The sequence below is a fragment of the Sturnira hondurensis genome, unplaced genomic scaffold (genome assembly GCF_014824575.4).
Source record: "Sturnira hondurensis isolate 20B ecotype Veracruz unplaced genomic scaffold, ASM1482457v3 Scaffold0011378, whole genome shotgun sequence".
NCBI lineage: Eukaryota > Metazoa > Chordata > Mammalia > Chiroptera > Phyllostomidae > Sturnira > Sturnira hondurensis.
In genome coordinates, this window is record NW_028084009.1 from 1573454 (window position 1) to 1593191 (window position 19738).

The following is a 19738-nucleotide window of genomic DNA, read 5'->3' on the forward strand; positions in this document are numbered from 1 at the left end:
CTGGGTCTGGCTTCTCCCCCTCAGTGTGTCTCCAGGGGTCACCCGCAGTGTGGCGTGTATCGGAACATCACTCCTCTCTGTGGCTGAAGAGTGTTCCGCTGTGCATGCAGACGGACCGCATTTTGTGTATCCATTCCAACACGGATGGGGGTAACTTCTGTTTCTTGGCCACGATGACCTGCGTGCCAGTCTTTGTAACGACGTATGTTTTGGGTGTGTGTGGATATCCTTCTGTATGTCTTGCTGGGTCGCAGGGCACTCTGTAACTGCTGGAAGAGCTGCCAGGCCAGTTTCCAAAGCCGCTACACGATTTTGCGTCCCCACCCGCCGTGGATGAGGGTTTCAGTGTCCCCATGTCCTCACCAGCACTTGTCATTTTCCAATTTTGTCAGTGCGACCATGCTTGTGGCCTCGAAGCACTACAGTGGAAGATTTGGAGCCTCGGAGGGCATCGGTTCAAACAGGATATCAAGGGGAGTGGATCGAAGGGAGCCACAGAGCAAGCGGGGGGCCAGGGGGCGGGCTCCATCACTCCTCCCAGAGAGAGGGGACAGTACCAGGCGCTGGGGCGGTGGTGAGGGAGCGGGGAGAGGTGCATGGATTTGGGGTGCATTTTTAAGGCAGAACTGAGAGGATCTATATGCAGATTGGATGGGATGAGGGGCGAGAAGGAAAGATAAGTCGAAGATGCCCCCAGGTGTCTGGCTGGAGCGACTGGACCATGGCGTGGCCATTTGTTGAGTTGGAGAAGGCAGTGCGTTGAGGGTCTTTCCGTGTTCTCTTGTGCCAGTCACTTGGTGGGCAGGGGCAAACCCCTTTTCTTTTTCTTTTTTTCTTTTCTTTCTTTCTTTTTTTTTTAACCAGCTGGGAGGTTTTGATTGGCACTTTGGTAGAGAGGAGGGATGTGGAAGAAGAAAGCAAATGCTGCGATTCACGTGTGCTTAAAAAAATGTCCCTGGCGTGCCCTGAATGTTCCTGGAAGTGAGCCCTTGGTGTCCTTCCCCTCAGAGCAGGACAGTCCGTGCCCGGGGAGTTACAAAGGACAGCGGGGGCATTCGTTTCGATTATGGGCTGGTTGAAAGGGTGTGTGGGCTGCCGCCTGCAGGGCTCTGGTGTCCGAGGCGACTGAGGGGATTCTCTGGAGAGAAAATTGTCCCGTGAACGATTTGTGGGCACCGTGGGGTGGCCAATCCTGGGCTCCTTCCCGTGGGCTGGGAACGTCTTGGGGCTCGTTCCCCGCTTGTTGCCCACCTGACGGTGAGCACGTGCCTCTGGGCTCCCTCCCGCCACAGGCACGGCCCTATGACTATAGCTGACAGGGAACAATGGAGGGGACACACTTTCCCCTGCTCCGAGAGCGCTTAGGTGGTTACAGACTTTAGGTCTGCAGTCAGAGTGCTCAGGGTCAAATCTGGCTTCCGTATTTACAGGCTGTGTGACCTTGAGCTTTCTGGCCCTTGGTTTCTCAGTCTGTAAAAGGGGCACAGCACCTGCTGTGTGGGGTTCTCCTGAGGTTCCAGCGAGGCAATCCGTGTGGCAACTAGCCCTTGTTTTTCTGAGAGAGCTACAGAAAGCGCCTGCTGGATGGCAGCACGCTCGTTCAAGGATTTAGTCGCCTTTATTCTTTCAGGTTAACCTCCCAACAGCCCCGCCTGGTGGCAGTTCCTGTCCCTGGGGAGCCACCAAAATGCAGATGTTATGCCCTTGGGGTAGGGTCACATGTCTGGCAAGAGAGGAGACAGGATTTGAACCCAGGACCAACTAACTTCCTTTCTGCACATGCCAGGTCAGGTGGCAGTGTGCTTGCTGTGAGCAAAGAGCTTCAGGCCGCTGGTCCAGCTGGGGCGGGTCCACACCCGTGCTCCACAGGGGTCTCCCGCCCGCCCCCGCCCCCTCATCCCATCTCACTGGTCTCCCTTCCCATCAGAAGGAACAGCCAAACCCTCTCCCATCTGCTTTCCCCCTCCGTGCCTTAAAGCTTTATTTTTTAACCACAGTTTTGGGGGAGAACTTCCTGTGTGTTTCCCCCCTCCACTGAGGTTGCCTCCCGGAGTCGAGCCTCCCCCGTTCAGGCACAGAAATAGTCCCAGCTGTGAGATGAAGGTTCCAGAGCTTAAAATTGCAACTGGGGACTATTTATACTGCAGCCGGAAAGATGCCTCTTTGCACAGCCGTTTTACTTTGTTGTGGTGGCGACAGCCCGCGCTGCAAGCCACTGGCGGCTCTGGCACTGTGCAAACATTTCTCGGGGGGGGGGGGGGGGGGGGACAAGTGGGCGGTGGGGGAGCCTTCAGGTGTTGGGGGCGGTGCCAGGCCTGCCCAGAAACATCTGGTGTCATCTCTGTGGAGCAGAACGATGTGACCTGGGAAGCCAGAGAAAGAAGTCCATGGTCTAGGTGAAGGTTCTTTGTAGATGCCTGGTAATTAAAATAACAAACAAAGAATAAAAATCCCAGATATTTTATAAGTCATGGAAGTTGTACATACTGAGGGGGGAAAAGGTTCAAACCGATTTTCACAGAGGTGTTGAAAGCAGGGGTTACGAATGAGCAGGCCCTTTCCCACTCGTGTTTGGGTTGGCACACGGAGTGTTAAAAAATTTATTTATTTTGAATTTGTGCCGCTGTGCAAAAATTGGGACATGTATCATAAAATGAGAATTTCTGGTCTCCTAGAAAATGGGAGGCTCTGGCACCCCCAGGCCTGTTTCCTGATGGCGGCTGGTGGCCGGCCACTCGGGCACCGTGGAATTACCCTGAGACCCAGTGGCCCCACTCCTCGCTCTCGCATCCTGATGATGGCTTGCGTTTGGGACCCTCCAAAAAACATAAAACCTTCAAGTCTCCCTGTCAGACCCTGCAGCCCCCACTCTCCAGGGAAAAGGAAACACTATGAATAGAGTTTCTGAAGAAACGACAGGATTCCCAGTGGAAATTCGGTTTTCTGATAAGCAACAAATAACACTTCAGTGTGAGTATGTTCCCTAACTATTTCTAGGTCAGCACGCATTGCAGGCCTTTGCCTGTTGACTGCATGCCTGTCTCGGTGCTGTTACAAGGTTAGGCTTGCACTCTGCATCTTCTGCAACTCATGTTTCCTCTCTGGGATGTTTTCTTATTTATTTATTTTAAAAATTTTTTTATTTTTGCCCTGGCTGGTGTAGCTCAGTGGATTGAGCGCGGGCCTGTGAACCACATGATCGAGGTTCGATTCCCAGTCAGGGCACATGCCTGGGTTGTGGGCCAGGTCCCTGGTGGGGGGTACATGAGAGGCAACTGCACATTGATATTTCTCTCCTTCTCTCCTTCCCTTCCCTTCTAAGGATAAATAAATAAAATTTTTATAGAAATTTATTTATTTATAAAGATTTTATTTATTTATTTTAGAGAGTGGAAGGGAGGGAGAAAGAGAGGGAGAGAAATATCAATGTGCAGTTGCCTCTCATGTACCCCCCACCAGGGACCTGGCCCGCAACCCAGGCATGTACCCTGACTGGGAATCAAACTGACAACCCTTTGGTTCCCAGGCCAGCACTCAATCTACTGAGCCACATCAGCCAGGGCTAAAATGTTACTTACTGATTTGAGAGAGAGAGAGCGAAGTAGGAGAGAATGACAGAGAAATATCGATTTGTTGTTTCACTTATTTATGCACTCATCGGTTGCTTCTTGTCCGTGCCCTGACTGGGGATTGAACCCCCAACATTGGTGAATCAGAATGATGCCCTAGTGTAACCGACTGAGCTACCTGGCCAGGGCTCTCCAGGGTGTTTCTCAGAAGGCCTTTCTTGAGGTTTATAAGAGCAGACTTTGAGGCTGTGGACTCAAACCTCTGTGGGAATCCTGGCCCCACCACGGGCTAGCTGGGCAGCCTTCAGCAGGCTGCCTCACCTCTCTGCACCTCGGTTTGCCCATCTGAGCAATGGGGATGATAAGGGTAGCATTGTTATTTCCTGTTGCTGTTTGTTTTCTTTCTTTCTTCCTTCCTTCTTTTTTTGCCACTACACCCCATCATTAAAATGTCTATAATGAAAAAGAAAGAAAATACCAAGTGTTGAAAGTCTCATAGATTGCTCACAAGAGCTAAATTGGTACATCCTCTTTGGAAAACTGATTGTACTACTATGATCCAGCAATTCAGTCTCCAGGTATAGACATCAAAATGTGTGTATATTCACCAAAAGACATACTTGAGAATATTTATAGTAATACTATTCATACTGACCCCAAAGAGGAAAAAATCCAAATGTATCAAAAGTAGAACAGATGAAAAAATGTGGGATATTGCCCTGGCTGGTGTAGCTCAGTGGATTGAGCGCGGGCCTATGAACCAGATGATCATGGTTCGATTCCCAGTCAGGGCACATGCCTGGGTTGCAGGCCAGTTCCCAGCAGGGGCCAGTTCCCAGCAGGGGATGCACGAGAAGCAACCATACATTGATGTTTCTCTTCCTCTCTCCTTCCCTTCCCCTCTAAAGATAAATAAATAAAATATTTTTTTAAAATGTGGGATATTCATGACATGTGCGACTGTATTACAGTGATAACAAATAAGCAACTACATACAACACGGTGGGCGAATCTCACAAAATTTTGAGCAAATATGTGAGGTGTAACTGATTTTATATAATACGAAGTTCAAAAACAAGCAACAGTAACTTATGATAGAATTTGTGGTCACCTCTTGGTCTTTCTATCATGTCTTTGAAAAGTTGCAGAGAGGGGGCTGGTCATGGGCTTTTGCTGGTCCTCAGGTGTCAAGGTCACTGCCTGCTTATGCCGTTTCAGAGCGAGGCTATGAGAGGCTTTGAAAAGGGAAGGGAGGTCTGGAGGGAACTGGGCAGATATTCTAAGATTTAGTTGCTTTTTTATTTTTTTTTAATTGAAGGGCGTTTGTCTCCCTGGAAACCACTTGCTAATCTCCGGGATATGGTCTCCTTTCAGGCGAAGGAGGTGGAGGAGACCATGGAGGGGCTGCTCCTGGGGCTGGAGGAGTTCTGCACTTTGACTGACGTGGTGAGCGTCTGCCTGGAGGCAGAGGCGTGGGTGGAGGCCCAGGCCCCACGCCTGCCCTTCCTGGGGGTCCTCTGGGGAAGCCACTCGGGTGGGGATTTAGCAACCCGAAGGAGAGGGACAGCAGCAAGAGGGAAGCTGCTCGCACACTGTGTCTCCCACTCTCTCCCACTCCCAACCCCAAGGCGTCCCCAGGCAGCCATCTTGGCCACATCCTTCCCCCCAGATGGTTTTCCTTCCACGGAGGAGCCAGACGAGGGCCACCAGGTGGCACTCTCGGACACCGATGCGGGGAGCCGCTCAGCGGGGATGCTAAGACTATATTTAACTTTCCTCCGCTCTGTGCAGTCGGCCAGGCAAACGTGGAGCCGGCCAGGAAATGGCTCCAGGCCTGTGGGGCCTAGGAGGAGCCAGCTGCCCAGGCCGCAGCCTGTGGCGGGGTGGGCTTCGGGTTCTTCCCTGAATCCTTTTGCTCTCTCTCCACTTTTGCCTCCTACCCTGTTCTTTTTTTGATTTTTGGTTATTTGGGTCTTTTTGGATCCAGTCCCCTTGGCTGGGTGGGGCAGAACGCGGATGTGGTAACTCAGGCCCAGAAGACAAGCTCTCCCCTCCTCATTTTGTAGAAATCTCCTCTAGAGAGGAGACTGCTGTGTCCCCAGGACTGCTGCCAGCAGGTGGGAGGCCCCAAGCAGCAATGATAGAATCTTCTGGAAGTTCCCAAGCTTATTAAAGGCAAACCAGCACCCAGAGATAGAGGCTTCTGCCAGGAAGCTCAAAGGCTGCAGCTCTGTGCTCCCTGCCTGTCTCTGGAGCTGGGGAGGGCCTCTGGGCCCCAAAAAAGCTGCGTCTGTGGGAGCCCAAGGCAGCGACAGTGACGGCAATCCTGACATTGACTCAGCATCTACTTTGTACCTGGCACCTGTGTCATCTCAGGTTCCCTAGAATCAGCCATGCCGTCCCCCTTCATTCAACAGGCCCACCTGTGCCAGGCCGGGGACACAGCGGCCCATGGATAGCCCTGCTCCCGTAAGGGCCTGTGTGTTTCTCTCCTGAGAGCCATTGTCTCAGCTCAGGCAGGGGTTCAGCTGGGGGCTGGGCAACGAGACGGCCTTTAAACGGCCTAGAGGGTCCCTTGGTCATCACCAGGTACGTCATCACACCTTCTCTGCCTGGGCCCTGTGTGAGTCTGCGGATGCAAAGAGTCCAGTCTGGTTCTGTCCCCCATGAGGCCCCAGTCTGTTGGGGGAGCCCAGTTTCTGCTGTGGTCACTGCCATTGAGGACAGAAATGCTGTCAGAATGGTGTGCTCAGGGGCAGAGGCAGGCTGCAGAGGTTTTGAAAAGAGAAAGAGGGTCTAGGAGAAACTGGGCATGTAATCCTAAGATTTAGTTTGCTTTAAAAAAAAAAAAGCAGAGGTGTTAATTCTGCCTGGGAAATTGGAAAGGCTTCGCAGAATAGGCGGGGATTAATTGGGGGGGGGGATGTTGAAGGAGCAACAGAAAGAATTCAGCCACTGAGGAGAGCGGGCATCGGCAGAAGGACTGGCCTGTGGGTGCGGTGTGCGTGGACAGGGAGGGGGCGAATTTGGAAGATGGCGTGGGTGTGGACTGGTGACCCAGAGACATTTTTGTTGACAAGGCCTAGCCCATCCCCATCCTGTGAAAAGAGGTCCACTGACCATTCTGGAGGACAGTTGCAGGTGGGAGTCAGGTTGGACAGGTGGACGGGGACCCAGGTCACGCTTGCCTTGGAAATCGCCCAGGCTCCGTGGGCTGGAAGGTCAGTGTTTGCCACTGGGCAGCCCCTGACCACAGGCCGCCTGGGGGGGGGGGTTCCTCTCCAAACTCTGGAGACGCACGTACACAGAGACTTTCATGCGAGGTCACACAGGTGACCCACGGGCCCCACCCTGCCTGCAGAAATATCAGATGTTTCTGGGGAAAAAAGAAAAAGAATTTGTTACTGACATTTATGGAATGTCATACAAAAAAATTGGGATTTCTGGCTTTTCTTACGAAAACAGGTCTGGCTGCCCCTCCCGCCCGGCCAGCATCAGCTAGAGCTGCATAGTGGCTGTCCCTGTGGCAGCTTGCCGCTGTCCCCACTGACCCCATGGGAGCCTCCCTGACCCCACAGTCCCCTGCTAGGTACATCCATCAGTTGCTGGTGTGTTTTAAGGTCCAGGATGTNTGCAGAAATATCAGATGTTTCTGGGGAAAAAAGAAAAAGAATTTGTTACTGACATTTATGGAATGTCATACAAAAAATTGGGATTTCTGGCTTTTCTTACGAAAACAGGTCTGGCTGCCCCTCCCGCCCGGCCAGCATCAGCTAGAGCTGCATAGTGGCTGTCCCTGTGGCAGCTTGCCGCTGTCCCCACTGACCCCATGGGAGCCTCCCTGACCCCACAGTCCCCTGCTAGGTACATCCATCAATTGCTGGTGTGTTTTAAGGTCCAGGATGTTTCTCGGTTTGGGCCCTACTGAAAGCGAGCCAATTAAACCTGAGCAGGTGGGTCCCATGTTTCAAGAAATGGAAGAGAGTGCACTTCCCATGGATGTGAAAATGATTTCAGTGTGTTTATGTGCAAACAAGCGTGTCTGCATCGAGAGGATGTACCTAGTGTGCACTTCCATGGCCTCTGGAGGCGTTTGGAGTTTGTACCCCCACATCAATGCTCTGTGCTGATGTGGTTTGGATTAAGGGTCCTCTGGGCCCCAGCAGCTGATGCCTGGTGTGTCTGCATCTGGGTGTGGCGAGCTCCGTGGCCCTGGGAGAGGTGTCCAGCTCTCAGCCCTGGCTCGGACCCCATTTCTCTCTTGATCTGAGCTAGGGGTGAGTGGGGACTTCTGGGGGGCAGGTGATGCCACCCCGTGGACCACTGTCTGGATCCCTGCCTGGGCGTTTGGAAACACTGATCGAGTTAGAGGCCTGAGAGATGCCAGGCTCCGTGGTACCTGGTCCAGAGAGCCGCTGCGGCATTTCTGATAAAAATCAGGCTGTTCCAAGGGAGGGGCCGGCTCTCTGTCTGATGCACCGACTCCTCTGCTGGCCTGTCCTCGATCACTTGCTCAGAGTGGAATTTGCCACCCTGTGCCTGTGGCTTGTTTTGACCTTGGATATAGTGCCAGTTGCTGCCACTTCAAGCTTCTCACGGTGGGGCCTGGACACAGCGCGTCACTTCTCTGGGCCTTTATTTCCTCCTCTGTAAGACAGAGATAATGGTTCTGACAATCCATTGCTACACTGAACTACCCTGGAACTTAGTGGTGCAAAGCAACAACCTGTTTAGGGTGTGGGTCTGAGCCCTGTGGCACCTGCTGGGCTGGGGATGCCCAAGGTGGCGCCTTCCCCCACCTGGCAAGATGTCAGTGCTGGGAGGATGGCGTAGCTGGGGGCCGGTTGGCCCACCTGTTCTTTGTCAGCTCTCCATGCGTCTCACTTGGACAGCCTCACAGCACGGCGGCCTGACCCCCAGAGCGGGCATTCCATCCGACAGGAAGCAGAAGAAGCCAGTCTCTGGAGGCTTGTGTATGGAAATGGACAGTGTCACTTCTGGGTTGGTTTTTTTTTGTCAAAGCAGTCACATAGCTCACCCCTATCTAAGGAGAGAGGACATAGGCCCGCCTGGCCCGCCCCCTTCCTGGAAGGAATGTCAAGAACTTGTGGATACCTTTAACCTTCTGTGAGTGATATCTGTGTCCAAAGGGTCAGCGTGAGGAATACCCGAGGCAGGATGCACGCTTTCCATCCACCAGAGTGGCCAGAGTGAAAAAGGACAGACAACAGCTAGTGTGGACGAGGATGCAGACTAGCGGGAGCTCTCGTTTGTTTGCTGGTGGAAACGCAAACGAGCTCAGCCCCTCTGGGAAATAGTTTGGGGGGATTCTTTAAAGTCAGACATTCACTTACCCTGTATCCCAGCAGTTCTCATCCCAGATAGTCACCTGACAGAAACGAGGACAGGTGTCCACAAAGACTCGAACACAAGGGTCCCTAGCAGCTTGGTCCATGATACCCTTCACCGGAAACAGCTCAAATATCCCCAGCATAGGAGTGGCAGAATAAACGGTCGTTTGTGCACACACAGCCACGGGAAGGAGTGAACCGCTGTGTACAACAGCTTGATGACTCAGACGTGATGCTGAGCGAGTGAAGCCACACACACGAGTATCCATTCGGTGAGGTTCCTTTAATGTGAAGTTCAAAAGCAGGCAAAACTGCCCTGGCTGGGTGGCTCAGTTGATTGGAGCATCATGTCAAAGGTTGCATACACCAAAAGGTTGCAGGTTCAATCCCTGGTAAGGCACGTAGGAGAGGCAACTGATCAATGTTCTTCTCTCTCCCTTCCTTCCTCTCCCTCTAAAGTCAGTAAACCTATCCTCGGGTGGGGATTTAAAGAATAAAAGGCAAAGCTAACTAACGGTGACAGGAGTCAGAGAGTGGTGAGCGCTGGGAGGGTGCCATGCCTGAGGAGTGGCCCAGTGGAGCCTTCGGGGGTGACGGCGTGGCGTGTACGCTGCCACAGGTGGAGGTCACGCAGACATACACACACATACAGATCAATCGAGCTGGCTAGTCAGGCCTGAGCACTTTACTGTGATTTGCACTCAGTTAAAAATAATTGCTTAGCACGCTGCCTGCTATGTACTAAGTGACCCCCACACAGCAGCTACCGAGGTTATCGTCACCCCTATCAGAACCCCAGAGGGCGGTGACACCGCCCAGGTTATATATATATACAAACTGGGGTTGGTACAGCCTTCCGGCTCAGCGCCCTCGGGGGTGTGGGCAGCATGTCCAGGCCCCTGAAACCACGGCAGCCTTGGGCCCCCCTCCTGGCAGGCGGCAGACTCTTCCTTTGCTCACATAAATGGAGAAGATTTCCTGTTGGCCTCAGCCCAGCAGTTGCATTTGGCGTTGGTGTGTGTTCCTGGTCAAGTGCATTTGGCTTTCCTTCCTGGGGGCCCTGAATCATCCTGGACAGCCGTCTCTGCTCTGTGATAACCCCACCTCTGCTTTCCAGACTTCCGGGCTCTGGGGGCCAGCTGTGGATGAGGGGGAGAACAGGCTGGGGAAGGGAAGGCAAGGGCCTGCCAGGCCCCCAGCCCAATAAACCTGGCTGGGGGGGGGGGATGTTCTGGCGGGGGCTCAAAAAGCTTTGAGTTCTCACTGACACCTCTTTGCTCTTCTCAGCAACGTGCAAAACACACAAACTCAGACGCCTGTGACGTGATGATGTGTAGTGGGCTGGGTGTGTGAAAAGAAATGGGTCTCTGACTCCCCTGTAAGAAGAAAAGTGCACAGTGTGCCCGTGGACACCGTGTTGGGGAGACACTAGGGAGTGGTGGGGACTATAGTTAACCAAAGGGGGCAGCTGTCACCCAGCTCTAGCTGCTTGTTGCCATGTGGAACTTGGCCTCGGTGTGGCCTGGTCTTCGGCAGACGGAAGTCTGGATTTCTAAGGGAAAAGTCTTAATTTTACCTCTTGGCACATAACTTGGTTGTGCTTTTCTGTTTGTTATTCGCTTTTGTGAGACATGATGCGGGCGGGCTCTACACGGGTAGAGCATGTCGGTGAATGTCTTGTGTTGGGGGTGGCTGCCGGCCAACCTGGACTGGAGTCTCCCATGGCCCACGTTGTAGCGCCGTGGCCTTGGGCCAGTTCCTCGAGCTCTCCCTTTCTCAGTTTCATCCCCTGTAAAATAATGTTGAAGATCAAACAGTTCCTCTTCACAAGGTCTGTTTCCCCTGAAGATTCCCCTCTCCTTTCCCCTGAAGGACGCAGCCTCCCCGCCCCCCCCCCCCACCTGGCAGGTGTGTGTAGTTCTGTAATACCTGCCGTTTCTTGGAGAAGTGTCTTCAGGGAGGGGCCTTGGGCGTGGCCACAGACCCCCTGTTCTCTGGTTCCCTGGTGTTCAGAGGAGGCAGGGGGTGCTCTGTGACTCCCCGCTCCACAGCCGTCCCCTCTCTCCTGTAGGTTGCCACGACCAATTCCTCCTGATTCTCACATGCGCCCCCAATATGTTTCTTCACAAATTAACAAAAAGAACAGATTGCATTTGATCCACTGGGTTCTGACCTTGCCCTGAGCTATCTGCTCTGGGCTTCTGTCTGCAGCTATGGCCTTGGGGAAGCAAGGGCGTGTCTAGGACTTTTCTCTATCACTGCCTGTGGGGGCCAGGCCACCTGTGGACCTGAGCCCAGGGGACCAGATGAGGCATCAGGGAGGGGTGGCGACTGTGGAAGCCAGAGCTGATGTCCTACCTGGGGGAGCAGCCTTTCATGCCTGAGGGGACGTAGGCCCCGTGTGGCTAAAGCTGCTGATTCTTGAGAGAGGTTGTACCTCCAAACTTAACCACTTCAGTAGTTTTAAGTCATATTTATGTGCTTTATTGTGGAATAGTTTTAGATTTACAGAGAAGTTGCAGAGGTTATAATATAGTTTCCCCCCTTTGTTAACATCTCACCTCACCATGTACCCTTGTTGAAACTAAAAAGCCAGCACGCATCCTTCCCTGACCAGTGGCTGAGTGGATTGTACATCTTCCAGCAAAGTGAAAGGTCGCTGGTTCGATTCCTGGTCAGGGCACATGCCTGGGTTGTGGGTTCTGTCCCTGGTCAGGGTGTGTATGAGAGGCAACCGATTGATGTTTCTCTCTCACATCAATGTTTCTCTCCCTCTCTCCATTCCTCTCTCTCTAAAAATAAATAAAATCCTAAAAAAAGAAGAAAAACTATTTAGTAGTCTGTTGCTACCCATAAAACTCCACACTTGATTTCAGCTTCACCAGTTTACCCTGACGTCCCGCTCCTGTTCCAGGCTGCCCCCCACCCTGCCCCCCGGAGGCCGCACCACCTCGGTTGTCGCATCTCCTTGGTCCCCGGCTGGCCATCTCTGAGGGTGTCCCGCTCTCCCCGCCTCTCGTGACTTCGGCGGTTTGGAGGAGTTCTTGCCCGGTGTTTTGTAGAAGGCCCTCAGGTTGGGTTTGTCTCACGTCGTTGCTATGGTCACACGGGGGTCGTGGGATTCTGGAGAGAATGCCGCAGAGGTGTGATGCCTTCTCGTCACATTGTCTCAGGGCAGGTGAGCCCCACAGGACATCACTGGGACGTTAGTCTTGGTCAGGGTTCCCTGCAGAAACATTCCCATGCTCCCCTGGCATCCTTTGCTCCTGAGGCTTTGTCTTCGTTTCACACTCTGGGGTCTCGTCCAGTGTTAACATTATTTGTTTCATCGTTCGCGCTCTTCCAGCTCCAGCCCCCGGGCTCCCTCCGCTTGGCTCCCGGCTCCCGTGGTCACGCTCCCGTCCTTCCTTTTTTAAAAACGCTTTCTTATTTTCTGGCACTGCAGAATGCTCCAAATGCTGAACTTTCCCCTGCCCCAACCCTAGAATTGGCCATTTCTCCTAGGAGCCTCATTTGAATTTTTAAGTTGGACATTAAACCAAAGTTAAAAACTAAAACACTTTGTGATGCCAATCAGGTACATCTTCGAGCCACATTCAGATGCAGAAGATGTTTAATCTCCAAAGCATTCTTCTGAGAGAAGACCAATGTGATCCCCACTTTACAGATGTGGAAACTGAGGCTTGGGGTCAGGGCAGAGACTGGGATTAGGCAGCCTGAGCCAGAGGCCACTCTCTCAGGATGATCTTTGGCCTCATGGGGTCAGGGCCTGCGGAGGGAGTGTACCGCAGGACGGTGGGCTTGGAGCCAGGTGCCTGGGGAGGTGGCCGTGCTGCGAGCAGGGGAGGGGAGCCCTTCTAGACCCAAGGGGCCATGGGCTGGCTTCTGAGAAACCCTGGGCACAGAGATGGTGTCCTGATGGTGGCAGGGACAGAGTTTCAGGAGAACCCCAGACGTCTCTTGTACTTAGGCAGAAAGAGGAGGAAACACAGGTACGATTTCTAAAAACATTTTTTAAATTAAAATTTTGTCCGGAGTTGTCCCCTTGTGTGACTTACCTGTTGCCGCATAACAAGTTCTCTCACCCTTAGTGACTTCGGCAGCTCTTTTCGGTTTGACAGTGTCTGAGGGTCAGGAGCCTGGGTGCAGCCTCGCTGGGTGCTGTGGTCAGAGTCTCCCAGGCTGGGGGTCAAGGCGTCGGCCGAGGCCACGGTCCACTCAGGGCTCCCATGGGGCAGGACTGCGTCCAGGCGCAGTCAGTGGTTCTGGATTCAGTTCCTCCCTGGCGGTCGGCTAGAGCCCCAGCTGCTGGCCACGTGGGCCTCTTCATCGAAGCGAGCAGCTGAGAGGGCAAGCGAGAAAGAAGGGGAGAGAGAGAGAGCGTCCATGAGCACGCCGGCAGCAAAGACCGCCAGCAAGGCGGAGTGACGGTCTTCGGTAAGCTAGTGTCAGTGCGGTGAGACGCGTTTTCACCAACTCCTCTTCGTCAGAAGGGAGGCTCTAGGTCCAGCCTGCCAACAAGGGGAGGGGACCACACAAGGAGGTGAACACCAGGAGGTGGGGACCCTTGAGGACCATGTCAGACGCTGCCTGTCCACTCCATGCCAAACACTCCGCTAAATGTCCTCACCACATTCCAAGGAGCAGGGGCCATCATCGTTGCAGAGAAGCAAAGGAGGACTCAGAGAGGTGCAGTGACTTCCCCAGGGTCACACAGCTCACTCTGGGTAGAGCTAAATTCAAACTCTAATCTGAGTCCCAAGTCCAGCTCCCAGAGTGCCCACTGGTGTTTCTCCAACTGTCCCCAGACCCCCCCCCCTCCAGCATAGCCTTGGAGCCTGGCTGAAAACACAGAAAAACAAGACCAGACTTGGAGAGGGGCCTGGGACTCAGCATTTGACTGGCTTCCCTCCAGGGATTCGAATGTTCTGTAAACCTGCGAGCCGGGTGCATCCTGCCTGTCCACATGCGGAAGACGTGATGATGTGGGTGTGGAATTTCTGTCTCACACACCCAAGGGTTGGGCTTGGTCCTCGCCTCCTAAGGACAACGGAGGCTTAAGTGTCCAGTTTCAGTGAGCAAGGGAAGGCGGCGGCTTTGCGAAGTTCACAGTCACTTTCGGGGTCCTTCTAAGTGAAGAAATTGAACATTAAATGAGGTGCATGGTGCACGGGAAACACTCAGCACCATGTCTGCATGCACAAGGCACCAGGTCCAAGTCGTATTTTCCATTAACGTAATTAATGATTAACTCATTAGCATTATTAATTCCAGGGCAGTGAAAACTCAACTCACCTCAACTTCAGTTTAGAGATCTGATGGGTTAGGAAATTAAGGAATTTTGTTTGCGGCTGGGGGTGGTGGTGGTTTGGGGGGAAAACGATTAATCTGCGGTTCGGTGAATAATCCCTGGCTGGGTCTGGGTCCCAAGAGGTGGTGGGGTTGGTCCCCACTTGGGACTCTGGGCGGGTGCCACTTAACGTCTCAGCCATCAGCTCCCGGAGGCTGGCGGAAGGACAAAAGTGACAGGGCAGGGGGCCTGAGGAGCTGTTTTGTTCCTTGCAGATCAGGAGCAACACTTCACAGATCTTGGAGGAAGACATCCCTCTCCTTACGGCCAAGGTGATGGAAGTTCGTGGCATCTATACCAAAGTGGACCAGTTGGAGGTGTGTCCAGGAAAATGAGCTGCTCGGTGAGATCCGAGGACTTGTTCTGGCTCTTCCGTCCTGTCTTCCAAGATCCCGACCTGGCGTCAAGGGCCAGGCATTAGACCCAGTGCAGGGGGTAGGGCCTGCACTCACCTGGCGTTTAAAAAACATGACATACACAAATTTACAGACAGTATCCTAGTTAAAAAATGTGGGTACTTGAAAAATCTGAACATCAGGCTGTGAAGATCCAAATTGAGAAATGGAACATTTCCAACACCTGGGCTCTCTTGTAGAGCTGGTAGTAGCTGCCCCTCAGATGAGACATGTGCTTTCTAGTTTACCACAGTCCCCACCATGCCCTGCCGCCTCTCTCCCTGTCTGCCACTTGTGTGGGCTGAGCTGCACAGCATCTCATTTCCTCCTCACTGTGCTGGCAAGTTGGCACCCTCCCTGTCGCACCTCCTGGAGGGAGGGTATAAGCTCTGAGAGGTGGACCACTTACCCCGAGTCACACAGCTAATTCCGTGAAGTTAGCGCTCAATTTCTACTCACTGGGGCCCACGCTTTTCACTGAGCTGTGGCCCTCAGCTTGGGCTCTTGGCTCCTTGCACAGAGAAGGACCGGGAGGCTGGGAAGGAGCGTGCAGGCGAGTAGTAGTCACCTGGACAGAGGGGACCTGGCCCCTCCGAGCTGCAGAGGCAGGAGCATGACAGTCAGCATTGGAGCTAGTGGAGAATTAACATTCTTGTCAGCAGAGAAGGCACGAGTATAATTAAAACTTTGCCCTTGGAANCCTCAGCTTGGGCTCTTGGCTCCTTGCACAGAGAAGGACCGGGAGGCTGGGAAGGAGCGTGCAGGCGAGTAGTAGTCACCTGGACAGAGGGGACCTGGGCCCCTCCGAGCTGCAGAGGCAGGAGCATGACAGTCAGCATTGGAGCTAGTGGAGAATTAACATTCTTGTCAGCAGAGAAGGCACGAGTATAATTAAAACTTTGCCCTTGGAATAGCTGATTCATTTGAATTTTATTCCACACACTGGAGAAAGGGGAGAAAAAAAGCAAAGATTTGCAGCCCTGGTTCTTGCCTTGCTTGGGTCGGCCCAGCTGTCAAGTCTGATTCTTTCCTTAGCATCTGGTTCACTGATGTTTATTGTAGGCCTACTATGCACCACTTGTAGCGAGAAAGACAGACACAGTCCTGGCCATATTCTAGCAGGAGAGATAGGGTGACAAAGCATTACCTTAGCAGTTTCCCATTACCACCACCATAGACTGGTGGCTTAAAATGTGAGCTCATTATCTTACAGCTCCAGGAGTCCAAAATGTATCTCACAGGCCACAGTGGGGGTGTCGGCAGACTTCCCTTGGAGGCCCCAGGGGCGAATGCATGTCTTTGCCATGTCCAGCTTCTAGAGGTCGCCTGCATGTCTTGGCTCACAGCCCCTCCCTCGGTGTGCAGACCCACAGCCTAGCGTCTCCAGTCTCTGTCCGACTCGGCCCCCCCACCCCCACTTCCCTCTCCGCAGGCCCCTGGGATCACCCTGACCCACCCGGGTAAGGCAGATCATCGCCCCCCTGCAGGAGCCCTAGTCACATCTGCAGAGTCCCATTTGTCATGGAAGGCAACATGTTTCCATGTCTGGGAATCAGGCCGTGAACATGTTTTGGCGGCCACGATTCTGCTGACCACAATTACCAAGGGTGACTCAGAGGCACTGCCTGGGCCTCAGCTCTCTCCTCTTAGGGTCAGTTTCCTCCTCTGTAAATAGGGACTGTGCTGTTTGTCCCACACAGGGTCCTTGTTAGGCCAGCCCCTGGCACGTCTAGGTGTTCAGTGAGGACAAGCTGTCATGCGGTCGTCACCCACAGGCTGAGAGAGGGGGAATTCACGCGGGATGCATGCTTGCCATTCTGCCCAGCCGGCCACGGGCCCCCCGGGGCTTCCCAGGAGCCCAAGGCCAGCCAGTTCTCAGATCAGTGTGACCCACTGAGGGGGGGGGAGGTGGGAAGCATGAGGTGGCCTCTCAGGCTAGAACTTGTCCCTTTAACAGTTTTAATCATAAAAACTAGTGTTTATTGAGCCCGTGCTCTGAGCCAGGGACTCATTGCGCTTTCTTAGTATGAACTCGGCAGACTCAGGAGGAAGGTCCTGTTATCAGAAAAGCAACTGCAGCACAGAGAGGTGAAGTGCTTCGGTCAAGGTCACACAGCTAGGAAGTGGTGGAGCTGGTACCACCAAGGTCTGAGCTCCTGACTGCTCCTCAGTACTGAGTGGACTTGCTGTGAAGCTGGGGCCTTTGCCAAAAACATTGGAAGTCACAAGTATACTTTAAAACAATGGGCTTTCTCTCCCCTCCCTTCTCTTCCTCCTTCCCTCCCTCCCTCCCTCCCTCCCTCCCTCCCTCTCTTCTTCCCTCTCTCTTTCCTTCCCTCCTTCCCTGCCTTCCTCCCTCCCTCTTGATAATAAAAGTTACACGTTTTCATTGTATAGAAAAAAATACAGACAGGTCACCCATACTCCATAACCAGCTGCCAGGATGGCTCCGATCAGCTGTCACCCTCTTTCTGTCCCCCAGCCCCCAACTGTGTGGGTGTGGGTGTGGGTGTGTCCTCCTTAGTTGGCTGCAGGCTGGGGTGGCCCAGGTTTGGCCTCTCCCTGGCAGGCATTTGGAAGGTGGGTCCCACCTCATGAGCCCACATTCCTCAGCATGGCCTCACTCCCCGCCAGCCTGGTATTAGGGCAAGGAGCGTAAAATTGGAATCGGCTGGAGGAAGGGCCTGCGGGATTTTCTTCTGTTTCACAACCAGATGTGCTGTCCAGGCGAGGCCTCCGAGTTCGAGGGCTAGAGCCCAGGTCGGGCAGCTTCTGGCCTGCGGCCCCTTGTTCCCCGCACTGCACATGCACATGTGTGTGCACATATGTGCATGTACACATACCTCATGTGGCTTATTCAGTGTTTCAGCTCTGCTCCTGCCAGAACCCCAGGCGGGCAGCAGCACCATCCTGGGCTCATCCAGTGGCTGTCTGCTGAGGACACATTGATTCCTTCATTCACACATGCATGCCTTCGTGCCTTTGCCATCCAGCTGAGCCCCTTCCAGCTGACCAGGCTCGGTCTTGGCCTGTGAGCAACACTGACGCAGCACCTGCTCTTGTGGGACTCGCATTCTAGAGGGAGCTGGTTTGTGAGTGGACAAGAAGTTCAGAGGGCGAGGCGGGCTCAGAACATGAGTGGCTCCACAGTGACTCGGGGCTGTGTTACGGCAGATAGTCAGGGAGGGCCTTTCTGGGGAGGGGGACAGTCAGTCCAGGGCTGGACAGATGAGCAGCACGCATCCCATCCAGAACAGAGGGAAGGGCCCTGCGGCACGGAGAGAGCTGGTGCAAAGGCCCTGGGGAGGTGAGGCCTGGAGACAGCTGTGTGACTTTGGGCAGGTGGCCCAACCTCTCTGAGCCTTGGTTTCCCTCCCCTGTAAAACAGAGGCTAAAAACAGGGTCCCCGTGGGGAGCACGTGGGAGGACACATGGAGGGCTTGGCCACGCTTGGCTAGCAGTGGGAGCTGTTACTCTCTTGGTCTGCGTTCCCACCAGTGGCCTCCCCCGCCACGCAGGCCTGACTTCCCCATGAGCCTGCTGGTGGCTGTGATCGAGGGTCCGGCCTCTCCGGGGCCAAGGGAGAGCAGTCAGGAATGAACCAGGCAGGTGTGGCATCCCCACTCTCCCGTCTCCCCCCAGGCCTTTGTCAAGATGGTGGGACACCATGTCTCCTTCCTGGAAGACCAGGCTGAGTGGGACCACGGGGCCTTCCCTCAGGCCCTGCTGGGGTGGAAGTGACTGGGCTCCAGGGGACTCCCCTCCTTCAGGAACGTGAGTATCTCCCCACCGCCCTCCTCCTCCCAGACCTTGGAGTAGGAGAGGGGCTCAGGAAGTGGAAGGTCAGAGGGCACGTCTCATTTCTGCAGACAGGAAACCGTGTCTGGCTGGCCCCGGGGAAGGCCGGCCCAGGTGGCTGGGTGTCTCAGTTGCTCCCTGAGGTCCCTCTTCTTGCTCTGAGCTTTGAGCTTCGTTGCTGTGACCTCTTGCTTATTCATCCACCATTAATTGAGCGCCTGCTGTTTGCTGAGCATGGCGCTCCATACGGGTGGGGCGCTAGTGGGTAGAAACCAGTGATGCTATTAAACACTCGGCAGCGCTCCCCACCACAGAGGATTCTCTATCTCTCGATGCACGCAATGCTGAGAGTGAGAAGCCCCGCCCTTGGCTGGCTCTCATCAGTGCAATAGCGGCTCGTGTCGGGTCTAAGTGCTTCACGTGCTGTGTTACACAGGATCCAATTCACGCAGCAGTGGAAGAAGGTGCCTTTATCATCACCCCGCTTTTAGACGAGGAGACTGAAGCTCAGGGAAGTGAAGGGACTTCCCTGAGGCCACACAGCCTGGTGTGACAAGGTGTCTAGCCAGCCGGCTACCCTGTCCTGCGCGAGGTGGGGTCTCTCACTGTTCTTTGAGGTCTGCTGTGGGTCCCCCTCCGCTCCTCGGTTCCCCCGTCCCTCCTGCCTGCCCCCACGTCTCCACTCTGTGTTACCTTGAAGGCCAGAGTGTTGAGTGTTTGCAGTGTCCCGGGTACCGCATTGGGTACTTCATGTGTGTCCACTCACTTGTCCTTCCTGATCCCGGTGCACGCTGGGCATTGATTAACGTTGCCCTCACTTGACAGATGAGACGATGGAAGTGTGGAAAATTTCAGGGGTTGCAGTCTGGCAGCCCGTGGACAGAATTTGGCCCACATGGACTCATTCTGTCTGGCCAGGCAGCGTTACCTAAACCGTGTGACTTGGGACGCCTGATTAGGCATTCTCTCTCTAGTCCCTGGCAGGCCCCCACTGCTCCATCTTGTCTTCCACCTGCCGAGGTGGTGGCAGGTGGAGGTGGTAGCTCACCTGCCACCTCCAGGTGAATGACTTGCCCAAGGCCAGTAACAGTTAGACGGTGGCCTCACAGATCTCATAGTCTAGGAACTCCTATTAATCCTTTAAAACCCAAGATGATGCCACCTCTTCCGAGAAGCCCTGGGGGATTTCCCCCTCCCCGGCCAACCACCATCTTTTTTGGTCTTCCAATGGCAATGAATTCATAAGCTGCTCCCTTTTCCCTCCTCTCCTGGAGT

At 54.0% G+C, this 19738-nt stretch overlaps 1 protein-coding gene across 2 annotated transcripts in view; it reads left to right on the forward strand.

The window, feature by feature from the left end:
• Positions 1 to 19738, forward strand: part of BCAS4 (breast carcinoma amplified sequence 4) — a 47211-nt gene that overhangs the window by 7647 nt on the left and 19826 nt on the right. The window contains exons 2-4 of one of the 2 annotated variants that reach the window (XM_037059896.1): positions 4944 to 5015; positions 14486 to 14587; positions 18308 to 18439. In XM_037059896.1, coding sequence (XP_036915791.1) covers positions 4944 to 5015; positions 14486 to 14587; positions 18308 to 18406 — 273 coding nt within the window. In that variant the 3' untranslated portion in view covers positions 18407 to 18439. Of the gene's footprint in view, positions 1 to 4943; positions 5016 to 14485; positions 14614 to 18307; positions 18440 to 19738 lie in introns of those variants that run through there. The other variant, XM_037059897.1, reaches the window with a different exon arrangement.